We start from the raw sequence: 21,527 nt of genomic DNA, 5'->3' as shown, positions 1-21,527 counted from the left end.
TGCGGTAATGTTGCAATGCTTAAAAGTAGCACTACAAGCCACGACCTCACCTTAGTGTCATCCATCCATTGTCTGCAACGCTTACTCTTAGTAGGGTCGCTGGGGTGGTGGAGCCCATCCCAGTTATCTTCGGGAAGTGGGCAGGGGACACCCTGAACTGGTTGCCAGCCAGTCGCAGGGCACACTGAGACAAATGACTCACTCGCTCATTCACACCCAGGGACGAGTACTAACTCGCTCATTCACACCTAGGGGCATTTACTCACTCGCTCATTCACACCTAGGGACAATTTGGACTGGCCAATTAATCTGACATGCATGTTTTTGGAATGCGGGAGGAAACAGGAGTGCCAGGACAAAACCCGCACAGGGAGAACATGCAAACTCCAGATAGGGAGGCTGCGGTAGCTGGACTTGAACCCTGAATCCCCACACCAGCCGCCGTGCCACCATATTTACCTCCAATTATTTTTAAAGGTGACATTGTTAATTTATCTTTTAGAAACACATCATTTTATTGATATATTTTGTCAACTTATTTGGAATTGGTGTAATTTAAAAGTAATCAAATTTCAGTACTCGAATTACATTACTGATTACATTTTTCCCAAGTTGACTAGTAACTGTATTGGATTGCATATTTTTAAAGTAACCTTCCCAATAAATGCAAATTCATCAACCTACTGGTTGATAGTTCATATATTTTTGCTTATTGATTTTTTTATACAGACTTTTTACAAGCCAGTGCTAAATAATACACTGTCCCTTTAACAGTGTGCAAAGCAAATAAAGTCAAGCAAGCATGAGGCTACAGTCCAATAGGCAGAGCATGTTTAAAAAAAAATGGTGCCTTTTTATTTTTGTGTAAAAAAAAAAAAATCACACAGCTGCTAGTAGACTCTGCAGAGATCAAAAACATCCATGCACTTGAAATCTTTAAGAACCCACAGCTAAACAGAGAAAGAATTAAATAGATTATTCGCGCTGTTAGTCAGCAATCAACTTAAATGTACACGATTTCAAAAAGGGTTGTGTCATATACAATGTTACAACACAGGCCTGGGAGCAAACGGCATTAAAAATCTGAGTTTTCATTTGTCTACTGATTGTTTCTTCCTTGACTGCTGTTCGGATCGCCGAATCCAGTCCCTGTTGAATCAGTGTTATGATATTCATCCCGGTGTGACATCACTAACAAATACACGTGCGCGCACACAAAAAAGGCAAGTCTAGAACACCTGAACTCCAAGCAGTGGGAGTTAAGAGTAAGGCCTTGGACCAGATCAGAAAACTTAAGGACCAAACAAGACTAAAGGGGGAAGGGTCCAATACATTACTTTCTCCACCGTTTCAGTGGTTCGAATGCTGACCTTTTTTTTTTTGACTAGCAGTTAGAAAATAAAGTCAAAAATCCATAGAAGGTTTTCACTTCAAAGTGCAGTTGAGTTGGATCATGTGGTGAATGGTCTCTAGTATTTGTTCTCCCCTGAAAGTGCCAAACACTGATGTAGAATCCTACCCTAGTGGGGAATATACAGTTGATTGCGTTCTGGAAGATCCAAGATACAAAGACAGTTTGCTACTATTTCTGAGCTCCGACAGCTACATTTCCCCGAACTTGCATAGTGCCGATGTCATCCGGCGAATGATTGGGCACATCCACTCTGCCCCGGCGCCAAAAAGGGATCCAACAAATAATCTTCTTATACAGAGTCCTCTGTGATTGCCACCTCTTGTTGCCAGAATTCACATAAATGTGATAAAAGGAAACTGGACCATAAAGCTAAAATGAAGGTGATCGCTGTTTCGTCTTTGACTGCTTTTCAGGTCGCCAAATCCGGTCTGTGTTGAATCATATTCATCCCGGTGTGACATCACTAACAAATACGCGCGCGCGACACCTGAACTCCAAGCAGTGTTTGCTGTTAAGAGACAGCCTAGAAAGTGTCATTAACTTGTTTTAGAGGGGTATGTTCAGGAGCAGACTGATAAATTAGCTCTTATCATAACATATCAGAGTGAACAGACCCTTTTAAAAAAAAGCATTCGTCATCCTAGTTTGATTGAACAGAAGTCCAATAAGTTTGATGCGGAGCTACCGTATTTTCCAGACTGGAGGACACACCTTAAAACCCAAATTTGGTCAGAAATTTGAGAGTGGGCCTTATAACCCAGTTGCCCCTAAATACCACTGAATATAACAGATACGATTGGAAATGCATACAGTAATTTGGGGTAAGCGTTATCATAAAAGGTAATAACATATTTGAGCAATGATAGTTCGACAACTGATCAAATCAATAAACATCACTGAGTAGTGGCAGTGAAAACACTACCATCAGTGCCACAAATGTTACATAATAAGGAATTTAAGTTTATCTCTTTTATCCTATTTTAACTCATGGTGCTAGGATGATTTGCCTAGTGCATTCTGATAAGTTAAACCGTCTTTCTACTTCTTTACCAACAAACATAAAATGGAGAAAACAAAGTCAGCAAAATACACATCACATATAAAATCAAGAAGCTATTGACGCACGGGTCAAGAAGTGGGAAGAATGTACTATGCAAATCAGTGTTGGGGCTACGTGAGTAAAACTAGTGTGATAAGGGGATAATCTCTAATGCCATTTCGTATGAGATCTGTACCACTGGCAGTACTGTAATGGCACTCAACCCCACTCTTGGTTTGATTTTTTTTTAACTGTGGGTGCTAGGAACACCGATTTGCACAGTGCATTAAGACGTGTTGATGACCAATGCTGCCATGAGCACCGAGGGCGGGAAGAAAGAGTTGGTCCAGGAAACCCTAACGTGCGTAAAAGGGCATGAAGCCACAACATACACGGAAAACTATGCAGAGTATGAATGCGATTTTGATTTCAAAGAAGAGGGAAAGTGTCGACACTGTAAACAGGAAGTTGAAAGTTTCAGGAAACACTTAGAGGAGATTGTTGAATGCCATATGGCATGCAAAACCAAATGCAAAGGATGTGGAGAGCTAACAACGTCATTGCTGGGCACCGTGCTGAAACACCTGGACCACCGGGGGAGCTACGTCAGAATGCTCTTTCTGGACTTCAGCTCAGCCTTCAACACCATTATCCCGGAGATCCTGGTGGAGAAACTTGCACACCTAGGACTCTCTCCCTCCATCTGCCACTGGATAATGGACTTCCTCTCCAACCGCCCACAGTCGGTGAAACTCGGTACCCACGTCTCTCCCACCCTAACACTGAACACTGGCTCCCCCCAAGGTTGTGCACTGAGCCCCCTGCTTTTCACCCTCTACAGCTCCGACTGCTCACCGACCCACCCCACAAACACTATAATTAAGTTCGCTGACGATACCACCTTGTGTGAGTCCCGAACAGAGGGTCACAAAGGGACCAGTGATGTTGCCACCGCCATGCGTATGCGCTGACGATATGTGCGCATGGAACTGGGTGAACTCTGTTCAGAATAAAACATCCAGATTGGTGGCAAGTGATGTGACCCAGGGGTATATTCAGATTTTTGGCAACCTGGAGAAAAAGTACAATGTTCTGAACAAAGACCATTGGACACAATTGTTCATCGGGAATGCGATAGTCGAAACAGAGTATGGCGTGACAGAATGGACAAGTACATTTGTCCCAAAGATGCTAGAAAAATTCGACTACGCTAGCGCAACAAAAAGGGACTCAGACTGCTGGGACATAGCCAGGTGAGTCCTCATGGAGGAATACTCGTATATGGACCAGATGCGCCCCACCCCGATAAATCAAACAGAGAAAATCTTGGGACTCTACCCCTGGGTTCCCAAAGAAACGGAAATGGGCAACGGAGCAAGACCTGGTTGATGAGACTGGACTGGAGTACTATGTGCACCAAGTTGAAGCGGTGCACAGTACAGGGTACAAAGTAAAACCCCTGTGGTACTCCTTCCCGAAGTACGAAATCATCAAAAAAACAAAAATCCGGGATAGAGATTAGAATGATAATGTGCACTGACCCAGGTTACACCAGGATTGGTGCCATGTTTGACCAAGAACAAAACATGCTCATGAAACGATATACAATGGAGAAGGAGGCACAGGTGAGGTGGACCCCTTTTGAGGGTCAACTCAATAGGAAGATCCACTGGCTGTGCCAGCCTGGAGGGGAAATCCTTGAAATTGACTAGACGCGGTTTGATGGGACTATAGCAGCAGACGTGATGAGCGTTGTGAGGGAAACTAGGAAAAGTTTCCTGATACTCGACGACCATGAGGAAAAGCTGCTAGACTGGTACAATCAGAACTTGATCAAAAGGTTTTGTGTGTTACCAAGTGGAGACATCGTCCAGCTAGAAAAAGGAAACCCATCAGGGCAAATCTCCACCAGCACTGACAATTGCATAGCGAACACCTTTTTGACGGCTTATGAACAGGCACTATGGCAAAAGCAAGGTGGATTCCAACCGACAGCGGAAACTGTGCGGGGAGCATACCGCAGCATGTGCTATGGTGATGACCAGCTAACTTGTTTTAGGCCAACCGAGGTGCGTGACTGAAGAATAGCCACATACATCCCCGATAAGGATTTCCTGATGGAAATGTACAGGGACCATTTTGGGATGTGGGTTAGAAGTTGAAAGCTTTAGGTACTTGGGTTGTGATGTGGCTGCAGTTGGTGGAATGGAGTGTGAGGTATTGCACAGAGTGAATCAAGGAAGCAAGGTTTTGGGTTCTCTGAGGAAAGTGATGAGCAACTAGAGTATGGATGTTAAGAGGGGACTGTATGAGAGTGTGATTGTGCCGACTGTGTTGTATGGTGCAGAAACTTGGAGCCTGAACGCAGATTTAAGAAGGAAATTGAATGTTTTTGAGATGAAGTGTTTGAGGACTATGTTAGGAGTGACAAGATTGGATAGGTTGAGAAATGAAATTGTGAGGGACAGAACTGGAGTAGTCGTGGAACTGAGCAAGCGTGTTGACAAGAGAGTACTCGGTTGGTTTGGACACATGGAGAGGATGGATGAGGAGCGAATGTTGAAGAGGATCTACAGAGCAGAAGTCAATGGAATGAGACCAAGAGGAAGGCCGCGATTGACGTGAATGGATGGTTTTATGAGTGCACTGCAGGAAAGAGGTCTAAATATAATGTAAGCTAGAGCTCTTGTTGGTGATAGAAAGAAGTGGAGAGGTGTTGTGAAAGGATAGTGGGATTGGGGACGCGTTCTTAAGGATGGGCTGGGCACCCGTATGCTGCGGCAGGGGTAAACCAGTGAAAGCTGTCGGGCCCTGCTGTTGAACAAGAGTGTGTTGTGTCACCCTGACCCGAGTGACATGGCTGCTTTCTGGTGTCCCGTGTCATCTGTAGGGACGAAAGCATGACCAACTTGGGTGCCGAGGTACCTAACTTGTTTGGGCAATTGGGTTGGCCATGGTCCAAAAAATTTCGTGTGTTTTTTTTGTTTTTTATTTCCCTTTTATTTTCTTTGTTATTGTATGTGTGTGTGTGTGTCTTGCTGTCGGTCACCCCTTATGAGGGATATGACCAAGGTAGATAGATAGATAGAATTATGAAAGGTCATACAGTCCACTTTCTTCTCCAAAAAAATGTTAGAGAATGGAGAAAAAGTCAGCAAAATACTTAAACTTTTATGTACGTAATCGTATGAAACCGAAGTGGAGAGACAGTTTACCATGTGAGAATGGACTATGAAAATCAAGTGTTTTGACAACAGGAGTAAAGACAGTCTGATAACGGGACGAGATATACCATTTTGCATGGCATTTGTACCACTGGTGGTCCAGGGGTAATGTATCGGGGCTCCCACCGCCACTTCTTGGGTTTGATTCTCGTTGCATACAGTGTTTTGCTCTTATGATCAGCGGCACATATCAATGCCATAATGAATATTAACACATTGGATTAATATATAGCCGTACACACGGAATCTCATGTGTCTTTTCGTCCAGTGCAACTTGTGAGCTTGGGGCTACACCTTATAACCCAGTGCACCTTTTAGTGCGGAAAATACGGTACCTTCAAACACTTTACCGAAGAACTCTAACGTGTACAGTAGATTGGAGCGTCAGCAACACTCAGGGCCTTGCGTCCGGACACTAAACCAAAAACAGACGTCACATTCCCACACGCATTCAGGTCTTCAGACTGAACTGCAGCCAAAATGTCCAAACATGACTTCCCAACTCAACTGTGGATTAATCTCACTGTAGAGGAATTTTAAAAGTGCCGCATTAAAGAATAACCCACAAGTTGTCCTTTTTAGTCCGCGGGCTCTGGTCTACACCTACTAATCAAGTGGAGGTCTAAAATGAGGGGCTCACTGCTGAAGGGGAGAGAAGGGGAGGTTGGGATAGTGGTGAGTTGGTATTCCACAAAGGAAGGAACTACAACCCCCCCTTGGCATTAGTTAAAGATGGGAGAAAGGTCGGAGCTGCTCCAGCTGCACTTCCAATGATATTCTCTCTTCAAGAAGGTCCTGGGAAAAACAACAGACTGCAATTGGACCTTGAATCTCAAACATTCAAAGTACACGGAGGAAAAACATTCACATTTAGATGACCATGGCCTGCCGACACTCTCTTTCTCAATTTCCGTATATTCTGGACTACAGAAGGCACCTGATTAAAAGCCGCATGCTCAATTTGAACTGGGTTTTAAAGGTAATCCCAAATTCTTAAACATGCTAAATGTAAGGAAAATAGTACATGGGTTTTGCATAAACTATATCTCATCGGTATATTCCAATTATTTTCCGAGATAATGCATTTTGAAAAAAACGCATCTTGGCTTTGTCATCCCGAGCTGCGACGTCATCGGAGAAACTCCAGCACCCTTGCGAGCTAGAGGTGGACCGGTTATCCGGGAATTTGACGGATATCGGTATCAGCATTTCTTTCATTTGACCAGCCAATTATTAAGTCTCACGCAGCCAAGATTCTCTTGCTTCTTCTCCTCGCCCCTGCTACCCACCCCGTGCCTTCTGAAAGCGGGGCCACTGAAGCAGGAGAGAACGGAAACTCAGCTAACTTGTCCCGACATACCTGGGTCTTTGATAGAAAAGCATGTTTGCTGTTAAGAGACACCCTAAAAAGTGTAGTTAACTTGTTTTAGAGGGGTACGTTCAGGTGGAGACTGATAGATGAGCTCTTATCATAACATACGTTCGCCAAGCGGGTCAGTTTGTGATTAAGAGACAACCTAAAAAGTGTAGTTACTTGTTTTAGAGGGGTATGTTCAGGTGGAGACTGATAAATTAGCTCTTATCATAACATACGTTCGCCAAGCGGGTTCGTTTATGATTAAGACACAGCCTAAAAAGTGTAGTTAACTTGTTTTTGAGGGGTACGTTCAGGTGGAGACTGATGAATTAGCTCTTATAACATACCTTCGTCAAGTGGGTCAACTTTCTCAATTTACTCAACTGACCTCTTTGCAGTGTACTAACTGTGTGATTTTGATTGATTGTTTGATTTTTTTGTGATATTTTGTCAATATTCAAATTAGGATTTATGATTAGGTAACATGGTGGACCAGTGGAAATGGATATCGTGCCGCAATAAATGATGTAGGATTAGCAATATTTATACATTTTCATACCAATTGTTTAAATATTCCAGTGTTGTGTGTATGCGATTTACCTTCAACTGTTGTTGCAGTTCACTATTTAATCTCGCCAACACAGTGTTTGTTTCCTTGTTTCTTCTGATTGATGCTTGGATCGCCTTTTTGTCTTTACCGACTGACCTGTCATCATATCACACACAAAAATACCCGTTATTCACTGTCCAGGTCAGCGAGCGGACTATAATTAGCACCTAAAAATCATGATTTGTCCAGTAATTTCAAAGTGTGCCGTGTGGACCCTAGAATACAGAGGAATCCAACCCGAGTAATGTCAGCGAGAGTGCCAACACATTGTCATTTTTACCACCAGGGGTCTAGCGATATACAACAAGGCATTACTTTACTCATTCTCACACCGTTTTTACTTATTGTGCCACAACCCTGATTTGCATAGTGTATTCTGATCAGTTATAAAGTCTATTTAATATCCATGCATACATAAAAGAGCTTATATTGTATTTTGTTGGAAAAGCGTTTTCATCCATTCTCTAACATTCATTGAAGATTTGCATAGTGCATTCTGATAGGTGACCAATGAATGTTAGAGAATGGAATAAGATTTACAACAAATTACTATTACGTCTTTTACGTAAGCATACATATTAAACAGAGGTTATTGGTGCACAGGTGACTAAGTCGAGAGACCGTTTAACCTATCGGAATCCACTCTGCAAATCAATGTTGTAGCATAGTGAGTAAAATAGTGTGATTATGAGAAGTTTTAATGCCTTTTCGGAAGTCATTTGTGCCACTAATTGTCCAGTGGTCATACGTTGGTACTTTCGGGTTGGATTGCCATTGCCTTTCGCGATTTGAGTTAGCGGTACAACTCAATGCATTGCTTTAATATGTACCCATACACATGGAAGGTTTTACTATAGACCCAATTTCTTGTGTCTTATGTATAGTATGTATAGTCGGGTCTGGCTAAGAAGGCGACCACACAGACCAGCGCTCCCAAGCATGCTCCTAACTAACGCCAGATCCATCGTCCACAATGAGTGAATTTGAGCTGCGGATCGCCACCATCAACGTCCAGAATTGGAGTATTTTTTGTCATCACAGAGTCTTGGCTTTCCTGACGCCACATTACAACTAGCAGGACGGACGCTTCACCAGCACGAACGAGACGGAGACTCCCGTAAAAACAGGGGTTGGAGACTACGCGCTACAATAACAGCTGAATCATTGACACACACTGCTCACTCGATATGGAGTTTCTAGCAGTATCGTGCAGACACTTCTATCTACCGGGAGAGCTAACTGTGGTCATTGTGCTTGCTGTTTATGCTAACGTTAGCATAGCGCTAAATCTCCTGCCCGCTGCTATCAATAAACAGCAGCTTGCACACCCCAACGGAGCTTTTATCGTCGCCGGCGACTTTAATCGGGCATGTTTATGGACTGTACTCCCCAAATCCATTCAATACGTGGACTGAGCAATTCGGGAAAATACACTGGACTGTGTGTACTGTAAGATCAAACATCCAGTTCGATCCACCATTTCTGTTTGTCCCTCACCCCCCTTATCACCCCCCCTCCGGAGGAAGCAGAGCCAGACAGTTAAAACATGTTCTTTGTTCCTTTATCTCTTTGTTTCATTATTCTCACTGTAAAATGTAGAACTGGAGTCGTCCAATTTCGTTGTTACAATATATCCCATTTAACAATGACAATAAAGGCATATTCTATTCTATACGACAATACACTGTTTATTTTTAGCTTTATAATGCAGTGAACCTTACAGTGCGAAAAATACAGTAGTGGGATAATTCCTAACCTTGGGATTGATGGCTGAGTAACCAGGGAAGCAGCAATGATCTTTGACTTCTGCAGGCCGTGTTGCTCTTCCTCGGGCCGCAACTCATCTTCAGACTTCAACCTCCGACGAACAGGCTTAGGAGGGGGAGCTAGAGGGCCGGACAAACCCTTTGTCTGGTGGGGGGAAAAAAAAGCACATCATGACAATTTGTCAACAAACACACTATTTCTAGTCCCAGTACTCGATATGTTAGAAAAATGAGTGATAAAAACGGGTCAGAAATGTTGTTTTACTTTTTCTAAGCTTTAACTAAGAATTGTAGATCATAAATGTCTTAAACGCGTAGGACGTTCGGGTGGCCAAATTACTTCACACAATGCATTTCTCTCTATTAAGTTCAGAACCTCGTGAGCTTCGTAAAGACTTTGCGAGTCTGGGATAAGATGACATAAAACCTAATGGCTTTTCACATTGTCTGTATCCCTAGTAGTTTAGTGGATAGGATGTGGAATGCTTCCTGCTGCAACCCAGGTTTGATTCCCATTGCATATAATTTTATGCAATTATGATTAGAAATATAATCAATCAATGCACAAATACACAGTAATTTTTCTGTCCAACCCTGGGCCTTCCTGTAGTTAAATTCAATTTGCATTATAGTCCGTGTGCCATATATAGGAGTAAGATCGGGCCTATATAATCCAGCCCCACCCGTCTTTGCCCACAGGTATATAAACCCAATGCTGCACTTCGGTATCTAAGTGCAGCCTCAGGTTTATTTCGGGTTCGATCCCTCAAATCAAGTGTTACTCCAATAAAATTACTGTTACTTCAGAAAAATATTACAGAAGAAGTAAAACGTAACTACTTGAATAAAAGTGAGTGCGCTGAGCAGTGTGCAAGATGAGCAGATCCTCCACGAAGAGGAAAAAAAGAGACAGAAACCCAAGATCTTAATGCTACTTAAATATAAAAAAATATTACCAGAAACTATTTTAGGGGGGGCGGTGCCTTATAGTCCAGTGCGCCTTGTAGTACGGGAAATACAGTAATTGGCTGACCAATGATAATTACTTATTAAGTCATCAAAAACATAATGGTAAATTACAGAGTTAACATTGGCGGTTCTTTCATCTGCCTGGCCATCGCTCTTGACTGTTCTCAAGGGTCCAGCTCCTTCTGTCGACTTGTCAGCCTGAAAATCACACAAAGAAAAAAACTTATACAGTTGTATGAAGAAGTTTGGGAACCCCAGTTTTCAAGATTTTACTTTACAAACCATTGCTTAGTCGAATTCGGTTAAATATGTCAAATAGCAGACATGTGTTATTTGAGAAATGAAAAGTTTATAGGATTTAGACTTTTCAAGTCTGAGCCGTGAACCTCGAGTTCAGAATTAAGACTCAAAAATAGACTTTAAAGTTCTTCATACTTTAATTCCTTAAAGGCGGTAGTAACTTGTCCACATGCACTACCGTTCACAAGTTTGTGGACACCCGGATAATTTTTTGTTTTCCTTGTTGAAAGTCAAACTTTTAAATATTAAATGAGTAGTCCGATGTCTGTGTTCTTTTACCCGTATTCATCTCTTCCTTTTGTTAACCAAACTCAGATATGCCTTTCTTTGCCACTCTGCCTTGAAAGCCAGCATTTTTGACTCGCCTCTTCACTGTAAATGTTGACACTGGTGTTTTCCGGTACCATTAACATCATAGGCGCCGCCGCAAACGGCAGCCTTTCCAGCAGCTCCGTGTTTTTTCGCTCTTTTTGTGATTTATTGTTTTTATTGTCTGCCTCTATCTTCTGTGTTTTCGTCCCGTTTGACAACTACACTTTGGATTACTTTCGATCCTATGGTTATGGGTTTTAATGCACAAAAATGCGTTTATTCGAGGAATCAACTCCTTGCCCTGAAGAATTCTCGTGCCAGCACGATGAGGGGGCCCTATCGTAAATGCAGAGCCGGAGCTAAGGTGAAGGCTATGCGGCTAGCGGCGTTATAAACTTTCGGTGCCGTCCGTAATCATGGTAAATGTGAACTCTACCAAATAAGACAGACAAACTGGCTGTGCTGGTGGTAAACATCAAAGCGTTTTACAGAAACGTGGCTCACGTCTAGCATCCCGGACGCTAACGTGGGGCTACAGAGACACAAAAAGCCTGCGGGAAGCGGAGAGGAGGCGGACTTGCTATCTACGTGGACACGAGGTGGTGTAACCCTGGGCACAAAGATTTCCATCTGCTGCTGGGATGTTGAACTTTTGGCCTAGCATGTGACGTCATCCACTCCGCTGTTGCTAATCTACAAACACAGCACCCCGAGGCCATCCTGTTAATCTGTTAATAATCAACAAAAGGATACTGCTGGAAGTATGAATTTCCCTATGGGGCTGAATATAGTATCTATCTATTTAATCAAGCTGCTAGTTGCGGACCCGCAAGACTCATGTACTTGTCCTCTTGTTTGGTTGTGCCTCCCACTTCTCTGGTTCAAGCCTGATAGTGGCGTTTTCTGAAAGGAGCAGTACACAACGTTGAAGGAGATCTTATGTACCTTGTCAACTTTTTGCACGGAATAGCCTTCATTTCTTAGAACAAGAAAAGACTGATGAGTTTCACATGAAAGATATATTTACTGGCTGTAATGAAAATGGAATCAGACATACAAATGTGCTACCCGACTAGCTCAAAGGAAGGTCAGTTTTCATCTGTGCTAACATCATTGCACAAGGGTTTTCTAATCATCCATCGGCCTTCCAACGCAATTACCAAACACAATGTCCTATTACGACACAGGAGTGCTGCTTGCTGGAATAGGGCCTTTATACACCGATAAACATATTGTATTAAAAAACAAACATTTGCAGCAAACAGTCACAGCGCTAACAATGTATCGGATGTATTTTTGATTAGTTTCACTTTGCCATTTTTTTTATAAATTCTAAGCATCCCCAAACTTTTGAACGGTAGTGTGCCTAAATTGCTACATTCTATCCTGTGTGAAAAGTCCAGAACAGATTACTTAAATAAAAAAGACAACTCGTCGTGTTAAACCTTCACCCGCACATACCTGTCCAGGATCACTGTGTTTGTCGACCTCAGTCAAGCTCGAAGGTTGCTCAGATGCAGCGAAAGCCTGAAAATGACTGAAGTCTGCAAAATTGGGTTGCTGTGGGATCTGCTGGGGGGAGGTGGCAGTAAGAGCTGCCCCTGCTCCTGTTGCACCCTCAGCCTCAGTGCGCTGTCCCGAGTGTGGGACCGACGACTTAAGAGACAGGCAAATGGTGGGTCTGTGCCTTTGAGTGGATTAAGAGCACATGTTGCTTATCTCTCACCTGTGTAGGAAGCGGCCGAGGGGGCACTGCAGGCAGAAAAGCAATGGCAGCGGCCTGCGGCTGTCCTGTGTTGGCAGGGAAATTACGATTCATATCCAGCGATGAGGAGCGGGAATGTGAAGCATGAGGACGAGGAGGAGGGGGAGGTGGGGCGACCACTTTTAGAGCTTCTGAAGATGCGCCCGACTGTGACCTGAACACAGAAACGACAGTACAGTGATGGCGAAAATTTCATCGTGCTCTGCATTCTGATTGACTTATCAGTTGCCCCACCCATTTTCTACCTGTGCATCAATAATTAAGGTATCTAAAAGCCTTTCAACAATTTTATATATATATATATATATATATATATATATATATATATTAGACACACACACACATCAGAGCCATACCCCCCCTAGTGGGAGGTGGCTAGAGTCAGGAACACGTTCATATTTCTGACTCTTTCTAGGAGATTGATACAGAGGAGGGGATTCCCAGCCCCCTCGCTCAACCCAACTGATGTGTTAGGAGTCATTAGGTGACCAATTCCAAGCCCTAATGCATAGCGCCAAGCAAGGAGGCAATGAGTACCAATGTTGTAAGTCTTAGGTATGACTCGGCCGAGGCTTGAACCAGCAGCCTCCCAGTCTCAAGGCGGACGTCCTAGCCCCAAGGCCACCGAGCTATAATTAGCAATAATTATATAAATAGCAATAATTAATAAAGCCAAATTCATTTTAAACTACAATGCATTGTATTGATTATATTGTTCTCTAGTTCTGCCATACTTAACATATTGTGCAGAAGTCTGGGGCAATAATTACAAAAGTTCACCACAGTCCCTTTTTATCCTCCAAAAATGTGCAATAAGAACCATACACAGAGCAGGATATCGCGATCATACTAATATTTTATTCATGCAGTCCAAATTATTAAATTTGGATGATTTAGTAAAATTTTTCACTGCACAAATGCTTTTTAAGGTCAACAAAAACATAGTGCCAGAAAACATCCAAAAGTTATTCATTCGGAAAGAGGGAAATTATAATTTAAGGGGCTGTAGTAAATTCATAATCCCAAAGGTGAAAACAACCAGGAAAAGTATGTGTGTATCTGTGTGTGGAGTCAAACTTTGGAACAATTTACAAGACGAGATCAAACAATATCCAACTATTCACTTGTTCATATTTAAATACAAAAAAACATTACTGGCAGAATACAGAGATGAACAAAATGGGCTATAAGTGATATGGGAGATTGAAAATACTGCGTTTAAAACTATGGTTAACTTTGTGTTATTGTTGCTATTGTTATATCATAACTGTTATTATAAATATTATTGCTATTGTTGTTATTATCATTGGTGTCACAGTGATGTTTGGTGACTAGTGGCATTATGACGTTAAGGGATGGGTACTACGAAGATTAGTGTATAAAATATGTGACTATTGGTCAGATATCAATAATTATAATAATAACTATGTAATATGTATATCCATGAGGCTCTGACACAGGAGAAGAGGATCTGTAAAATGTATTTAATAGGGAAGATGAACATTATTTTGTTGCTGAGTCATTGTTTTTGTCCTGTTTATATTTTAATGGTCGAAATAAAGTTTTCATTCATTCATTTACAATGATGCAGTCCAAGTTGTATGCGAACGTAAAGCAGCTTACAAACCTACATTACTTAGGTGCAAATCTTTTTCAATATCACGTTTCTCTAAAAGCCTTCATGTCAACAACACGCTCTGGAACAACAACAAAAAAAAAATCACCCTAAAGTTGTCCTGAAATATAAACTTAAAAAAAAAGTTTATTACATGAGGTACAAGCGAAACAATAAGGCAACTTTTTTTTTTCAGAATATGGCAATTAGTATTTCTTTCTGTGCTGCCCAGTGGTTGATGACCACTGGTATACAAGGGCATTGGTTTTTTTCACTGGACATTAAAACAATTCATTTGGATTGTTCAAATCAGTGCCCAGGAAACGAGTACTCTGATTGGTTTGAGTGTATTGCTTTCTTAAAGAGACACCGAACTTCCACAATGTATGCAAAATAGAGAAAAATCAGCGGTGCAAGTGCAATATGGCGAGGGAACACTGTACATCGGGGGTCAGCAACCTTTTTAGTGTGGAAGGCCACTTTCAAATGCCCTTGTAAATTAGTGTGCCACACCAAGATCAATAACTCGCACGTTTTTTTTTTTTTTTTTATCCAACAGAGTTGTAAATTTACGACAGCCCAAATATATAACATGGATATACATTGAAATCGTACTACTGACCAATTTATTTATCTTCCACTATTCTTGTTCATCAATAAACTAAGAAATGAATGGTAGCAACATGTGGAAAGGCCTGTAGGCATCCATGACTTCAATTTTTACCACAAGAAAAAAAACAATCAACCATTCTTCATCAACAATGAACTACAATCAAAAAACGAGTGATATGGACAGCTACCATACCCATTCATCAATGAAATCTTATTGCAGAAAATCTCAAAACTTGAAAAGCACACTCGCACGCTTCTTTAATATATTCTGTGCTTTGCTATTCAGCAAGCAATGTGACAGCTTGTTTTTTTTAGCAGTGACAAAGTTTTTCAGGCTCCGTGTTTGTTTGCCGTATCTTGACACAACACCTTTTAATGTCTTCACCTTGTCAGACTCGTCCTTGAATTCATGTTCACGTTTCGTCTTGAGGCGCGAGGTACAATGCTCTCGAGGCATATTTCACAAACAGCACGGTCATTTTTTTTTACACGAAGCCCCAGTCGTCTGTCCACGCCGGCTGAAAAGAACAAGATTTTTTCGCTGGGGGAGCTGTCGTGATTCATTTGGTTGTCACGCGCCTGGGTTCAAACACGGATCTCTCCTCTATGAGGCGCTGCGCAGACACACACTCACACGTGGTGCAGAGGAGGAGGGGTGCTATCGTAAAGCCTCTAAACAACGCGGAGTGCAACTGAAAATGTCTAAATTTTAGGTAAAAAAAATAATTATTTTGCCGTGCCGTTTTTACGCGTGTCATAGGTTGCCGACCCCTGCTGTACATGTATTCTAGAAGGGAAAATAGCATAAATAATCCCTAAATGTATCTCTACTGAGGAAAGAAAAATCAGTTACCTTTGTCTTGCTACTGGTTCCTGGTCAGAGGTGAAGGAGTCAGAACTGCTGTAGCCATCACCTGTATGGAGAAACCAGCCCCACCCAAAACTATCAATAGCAGTCGTGAGAAAGCAGCTGTCATTTAATTTAAGTTGATTTGTTTATGAAAGTTCAAATCCTAAAGCAAATCACATTGGAGGATTAATTCGGTGTAGCAGTTGTATGAAAATGAAATGTGCTACATTTGTTGTTCGTATTTGACATACCATTAAGTATTGGCACTGACCTACAGCATTAGCTGGAACAAACTTTACAGCGGCAGGTAGTTTAACTTCTTCGGACACTTCTGGTGGTTTGGCCAATAGCGGACTGGTCGGATGGTTGTGATCTAAATATAGAAAAAGCAGTGGAACCATATTGTTTTGATCCATTTCAATAAGGAAGGTGTACGAATTAACTGCATTTATTGTTCAAACAATAATAATAACAACAAATGGGTGGGATCACAGCTTCCCATAAATCAAATTAAGGCAGTTGGCAAATCTTATAGAAATGAAAACTAAACAGGCAAGATTAATTCATGCCCAAGGGTATTTTGTCATGAAGACCTCACCACTGCCTGTTCTTTTCAGCTCCATTTCCTGCATGTGGATCTTACTGGGGGTCATGCGAATAGGAACAGGATGGACAATAGCCGTGTCCTGTGGAGTAAATAAAGGGGGAAATGCATTTAACGGATATGAATATTATCATTGGGAATTTTACAAAAATCCTGTTTTTGTAAATTTTCATTTGTGGCGTTACCACCAGATAAGCTTGTATACCATTTTATGCAATATAAATGTTTGGCAGTCAGTAAGAGTAGAAAAGAAGGAGACCCAAAATAAACTTCACACATTTGAAACATCATGCCCAAACATAGCCAGAGCGAAAAAAAGATTGAAAGAGGAAACGATTCAGGTAATATCAGCATGAGTTATTGTCTGTCCATTATTGGTGAAATCATGCTTGCCAAGTGATCGACTTACAGGGTCAGCTGGTGCAATGTTAGAGTCAAATTGGGTCAGAGTTTGTGAGCTGGAGGAGCGCTCGCTAAACGTCTCCCATTGCTGCAAGGAGACAGACGGACAGTGAGAAGACGGATAACAAAGTCAGCAAGGCAGCCGGTGCAGTGATATCACACAATCAGATTATCATCTGGAGGTGCTGCTGTGTCAGCATCAGTCATCCACAGTTAAAATAAGATCATCAGCATGCATTGAGATAAATCATAGTCAACCCGTTAGTTAAGGTTCAGAATAATAGTCTTTGCCACAACCTTAGATGTCATTGAAGAAGTGCTAAATAATCAAAACTAAATTACACAACAGTGGTACCTCATGACACAATCACCTCTAAACATGAGAATTCCGGTAACAGAATTTCATTTGCAACGAAAATCTTGCTTGCTTTACAAAGGAAAATTCAACAGTCCCAGAGGCTACCACTAGAGATCGCTGGAAAGCTCTCACCACTTATGACTGCCCACTGCCAGCATCAGCTAATCTGGTTTGTGCATGCAAACTACTACAGGCAAAAAAAAAAAGAAATTGTCCTTAAAGTTTTTCGTGCATATGTTCATTTAAAGTTACAGTGACTTTAATTTTAGGTGTACAGTACGTGCTTACGTATCAACAGTCTCTCGATCTCAAACCCATCCAACTCTGCCAATTGCAAATCCTCCTTCCCAAGTGATGATAAACCCTAAAAACTCAATGCAACAACTAGATAGAGAGATAGATACTTTATTCATCCCCGTAGGGAAATTCACAATACCAGCAGTATCCTTTTGTTGAAAAATAAAATAATAAAATAAAGATCTAGAATACAAAAATACCCAATATAACGTTTTGCTATAGGGTATTTAAATAGTGCTACGGAAAATACACACTGTCATAAAAATAGGGTAATGTGCAAATGTGGGGGTGGGGTTTAATTTGGGCTTTTACTCCGGCGAGTGGAGTTAAAGAGCCTCATGGCATGAGGAAGAAATGATCTCCTCAGTCTGTCCGTGGAACAAGAATGTGACAGCAGTCTGTCGCTGAAGCTGCTTTTCTGTTACATACTCAGATTATGTAGAATATCGTGACAATATTATCAGTCAACGATGACGTTGTTGTCTGCTACCAGTGACCGAAATTATCCGGCTGAGAGCAGGGTCCTTTTTTAAACATTTTATCCTGAAAAAAATGTTATACCGCGTACACAATGTGAAATGATCAAAAAAACGTATATATAATTTGACAGGTATGCGATCTCCATGACTCCTCTTTGCAACTGATCCCCCCCTCCTTCGCACAGAGCGCATAAATTCCTTACGGTGCTCATAATAAACTCGCATTTTATTTCATTAACATCATCTAATTAGTGTATTTTTTATTTTTAATTACTTATTGAATGTGTTTTAAGTGAACGGAAGGATGTTTTAACAGCCATTTAGGGTTCACATGCATGCTTTTGGGAGGACAAACGCAAAAAAATCCAATTATTTCAGCCGTGACCACGATCCTGATACGAATTAAGCCCCCCATGAAGAGGTACCACTGAATATGCAAGTTATTAAAGCAAACTTTATGAACCCAGACAATTTTTAAGCACTTTTGTGAGGGTCATTATGTTAGCAATGTGCTGAAACCTCATTGTTCTGGTTCATCTCTGGCCAAGTCTGGTTGAGAGAGGGCATGGATGGAGACTTGTTGGGCGTCACCTCTGCTGGGGAGGCCGGGAACACAACATCGGCTGCTTGCTCGGGGACTTCTGTTTGTCGGAAAAATACGTGAAAAAAAAACACTTGCTAGACGTTATGGAATGGTGAACTTGCAATTATTTCAACTGTGCCTATAACAATGACAACATGTTTTTATTACTGGAATCAAATGATAGCAGATGATACCTTGAAATGTGATATAAGGCAGGGGTGGCCAAACTTTTTGAGTTGTGGGCTGCATTGGGTCAAAGAATGTATTGAAAGGGCCGGGAGGAAAAAAAACTTGCATCCAATTGTAAGGGAAATTATGGTCTAACTGTGCCTTTTATACTATATTTTATACATTTATATATCTTTATACGTTTGTATATTTCTGTATTGTACTCAAAACCAGTTACGCTTTCAAGTTGTTCTCAGGAGCAAGCACCTTCAAGGTCAGGAAAATAAGGTTCCCAAGCCAAAAAGCTACAATTCAGACGCTTACTGTTAGACTCCTATCTGTTATCAAACAGGTTCACGGAACTCCCTTGCTAACCATCTACAACTTAAAGGCTGCTGGGTACGTCCTGTTCTGGGAAGAGTCACTCCCAAAATTCCAATTGAAGAGCTTGTTTTTCTATTGCTCAATTATTATACTCCCACGCTATCTAGCGACCAACATTATACGCTGCATTTCCTGTCTGAACCAATCAGAAACCTTATAGTGTCATCCAATCAGAATCCACAAGACTGTATAAAAAAAGAGGGGCACACTTCAGTCTGCGAAAGTATTTCATTTCAGTTTACAAGAACGTAATCTTGCCTTGTTTCTATTTGCTTAATTTTCTTTAATAAAACAAAGTTTGATTATTACTTAGTTTCTTAAATCATCCGGACATCATTTTCAACCTAACACTAATCAATAGTCTTAAATCCGATATTTCAGCAACAGAAGACAAAAAACGATTATGTAAGCCTATCCAGTTTCTTTCATATTATCACTGCTATTCCAATCTCTAGCTTTTTTGAGCTTTTTTTTGCATATTTCTTTCAGGCAAAAACAAAAGATGACAAGAAAATGGAAAAACGTATTTTAGAATAGCAGCGACGATATGCGTTTATGGATAAAAAAACCATGCTCGTAATGGTCAATGTATGAAGTACGAGATGTATTTGTTTGGGTCAATATATAAACCATTTAATCCCAATCATTTTGAAACACTCAGAAATAAAAGTAATGAATCGAGTCACTCTTTAAAGCACTAAATTTTATGATATGCAGCCAGTTTTCTCCATATATTGATTAATTAAATAAATTGGGAAATAGTAAGAAATGTAGCCAGCTATAGGAATGTAGGGGATACTAGGGACAGGAATGGCCTCAAATGAACACATTTTCCTTAGCAGGACTGTATTTTTTTGCACTTTAACGCCACTTGGACTATAAGGCCCGTGAAATTGAGACTGCAGTAAGAGCTTCTGTGTGTATCGGAACAAATTACTGTTTAGCAGCTCATTGAATTGAAAATAAATTAATCAAATAAATCAATCAGACTGAGAAAAGTCAGATTAACGCAAATAAATTCTGATCACCACTGGGTGCTCCATAAATTGTTTTCGGTTCCGTAAATCGAGTGAGGCGGTGTCGGGAGAGAAAGGAATAGCGAGGCTCAAGGTCCGGCCTACTGCTATTGCTAGGCAAACAACTCTGCTAAGCCATCACTGCGGGGCCCGTTTCTTGCCAATGCCAGATCCATTAGCCAAGAAACAGATGACCTAGTGCTACAATTTGTGGTATACAGCTACATTTGGCACTCTTAATTATTGCCAAGACTTGGCTCAAATAGAGAACACCCAATGCTAGTGTGCAGCTAACCAGCTGCTCTCCAAATTGCTTTCTTATTCTAAAAGGAGAAGACTTTCAATTAATTTCACTTTCGTATAATGACAACAAAACCATCAACTGCAATTATGTGATGTATTATTATTTGTAGATCTATAGTTTTTATTTTGTTACGGTCGTGTGCGCTAAGTCGGTAATGATGTCAACTCGAGGTAAGGTTAACCCTCTGGGGGCTTCTATGAAGGAGCGACGGTACATCGCTAACCACGAAAACCGAGGGATCTCTGTATTACCTTAAACCCTTGTAGGGTAACGCATACCGATAATTACTGTTTTCATTCCAAACTTAACCGCCTAGAGCGCACTTTCAAATTTCTGGCCAGTTTTTTTTACCATCTTATACATATTAATATTTTTGTTTTTTTGGGCCGGATGAAAAAGCATGTGGCCCGCGGGCTGTAGTTTGCCCACCCCTGATCTAAGGTCAAGTGACCAAATGGAAAAACAAACAAAATGGGGTGCCAACCTGCAGAGTCGTCTAGGTCAATCAATTTTGGCATTAAGCTCTCGGGCAGCTTCTCTGGGAGGTCGTAGCCATTCTTCCTGGCTACGACCAAGTGAAATGCAGCGCAGAATTCGTCTAGGGTAAGTGCGCCATCTTTGTCAAAATCTGAAAGCTCCCTACAGACACATCCAAAAGGCAAAAGTTGATTCTCGCCTTAAGGTGAAAAATAGTGTTTTGAGGACTTTACTCACCAAATATGTGACAACTCTAGAATGGGCAATTTGGACTTAGTGAAGAACTCTTTTGCTGCTGAACCTGTGACGTGAACAAAAAGGCAGGAAATGACTCAGTAAGTATATTCTTCCGAAGCAATTGATACATTTGATTGTGATACCTGGTATGAAACCTGCAAGGTCTGGCTGAATTGTTTTGAACTGGTTTATATAATACTGTCTCTGTTCGTCCGTGATCTTCCAGGGATCGTCATACCCACTGGACTGCCGCTGGATCTCATTGGTCATTGCTGTTGTTGCTGAGGGCACCGTTGTTCGTATCGTCGTGCTTTCCTGAAGAAGGCATTACGTTTTTTTTTCATTTTGAGAAATGAACCACTTTTTGTGACCTTCAAAGTGAAGA

General features: G+C 41.3%; 1 protein-coding gene across 3 annotated transcripts in view; it reads right to left on the bottom strand.

Moving 5' to 3' along the window:
- Window positions 1-832: 832 nt before the first annotated feature.
- The window catches only part of reps1 (RALBP1 associated Eps domain containing 1), a 27,320-nt gene continuing 6,625 nt past the window's right edge, over window positions 833-21,527 (bottom strand). For 2 of the 3 annotated variants that reach the window (XM_088325522.1, XM_088325523.1), the window contains exons 6-19: window positions 21,286-21,457; window positions 21,143-21,206; window positions 20,913-21,067; window positions 18,493-18,614; window positions 16,847-16,927; window positions 16,432-16,519; window positions 16,105-16,206; window positions 15,837-15,897; window positions 12,718-12,910; window positions 12,453-12,647; window positions 10,491-10,577; window positions 9,401-9,555; window positions 7,635-7,740; window positions 833-6,472 (exon numbers count right to left, since the gene is read on the bottom strand). In XM_088325522.1, coding sequence (XP_088181648.1) covers window positions 6,404-6,472; window positions 7,635-7,740; window positions 9,401-9,555; window positions 10,491-10,577; window positions 12,453-12,647; window positions 12,718-12,910; window positions 15,837-15,897; window positions 16,105-16,206; window positions 16,432-16,519; window positions 16,847-16,927; window positions 18,493-18,614; window positions 20,913-21,067; window positions 21,143-21,206; window positions 21,286-21,457 — 1,650 coding nt within the window. In that variant the 3' untranslated portion in view covers window positions 833-6,403. The remainder of the gene's footprint in view (window positions 6,473-7,634; window positions 7,741-9,400; window positions 9,556-10,490; window positions 10,578-12,452; window positions 12,648-12,717; window positions 12,911-15,836; window positions 15,898-16,104; window positions 16,207-16,431; window positions 16,520-16,846; window positions 16,928-18,492; window positions 18,615-20,912; window positions 21,068-21,142; window positions 21,207-21,285; window positions 21,458-21,527) is intronic. The other variant, XM_088325524.1, reaches the window with a different exon arrangement.

This window comes from Urocampus carinirostris, chromosome 20 (genome assembly GCF_059441175.1).
Source record: "Urocampus carinirostris isolate Australia breed hairy pipefish chromosome 20, RoL_Ucar_1.0, whole genome shotgun sequence".
Taxonomy (NCBI): Eukaryota; Metazoa; Chordata; class Actinopteri; order Syngnathiformes; family Syngnathidae; genus Urocampus; species Urocampus carinirostris.
The sequence above is the reverse complement of the archived record's forward strand: the minus strand, read 5'-3'. Positions and strand labels throughout refer to the sequence as shown.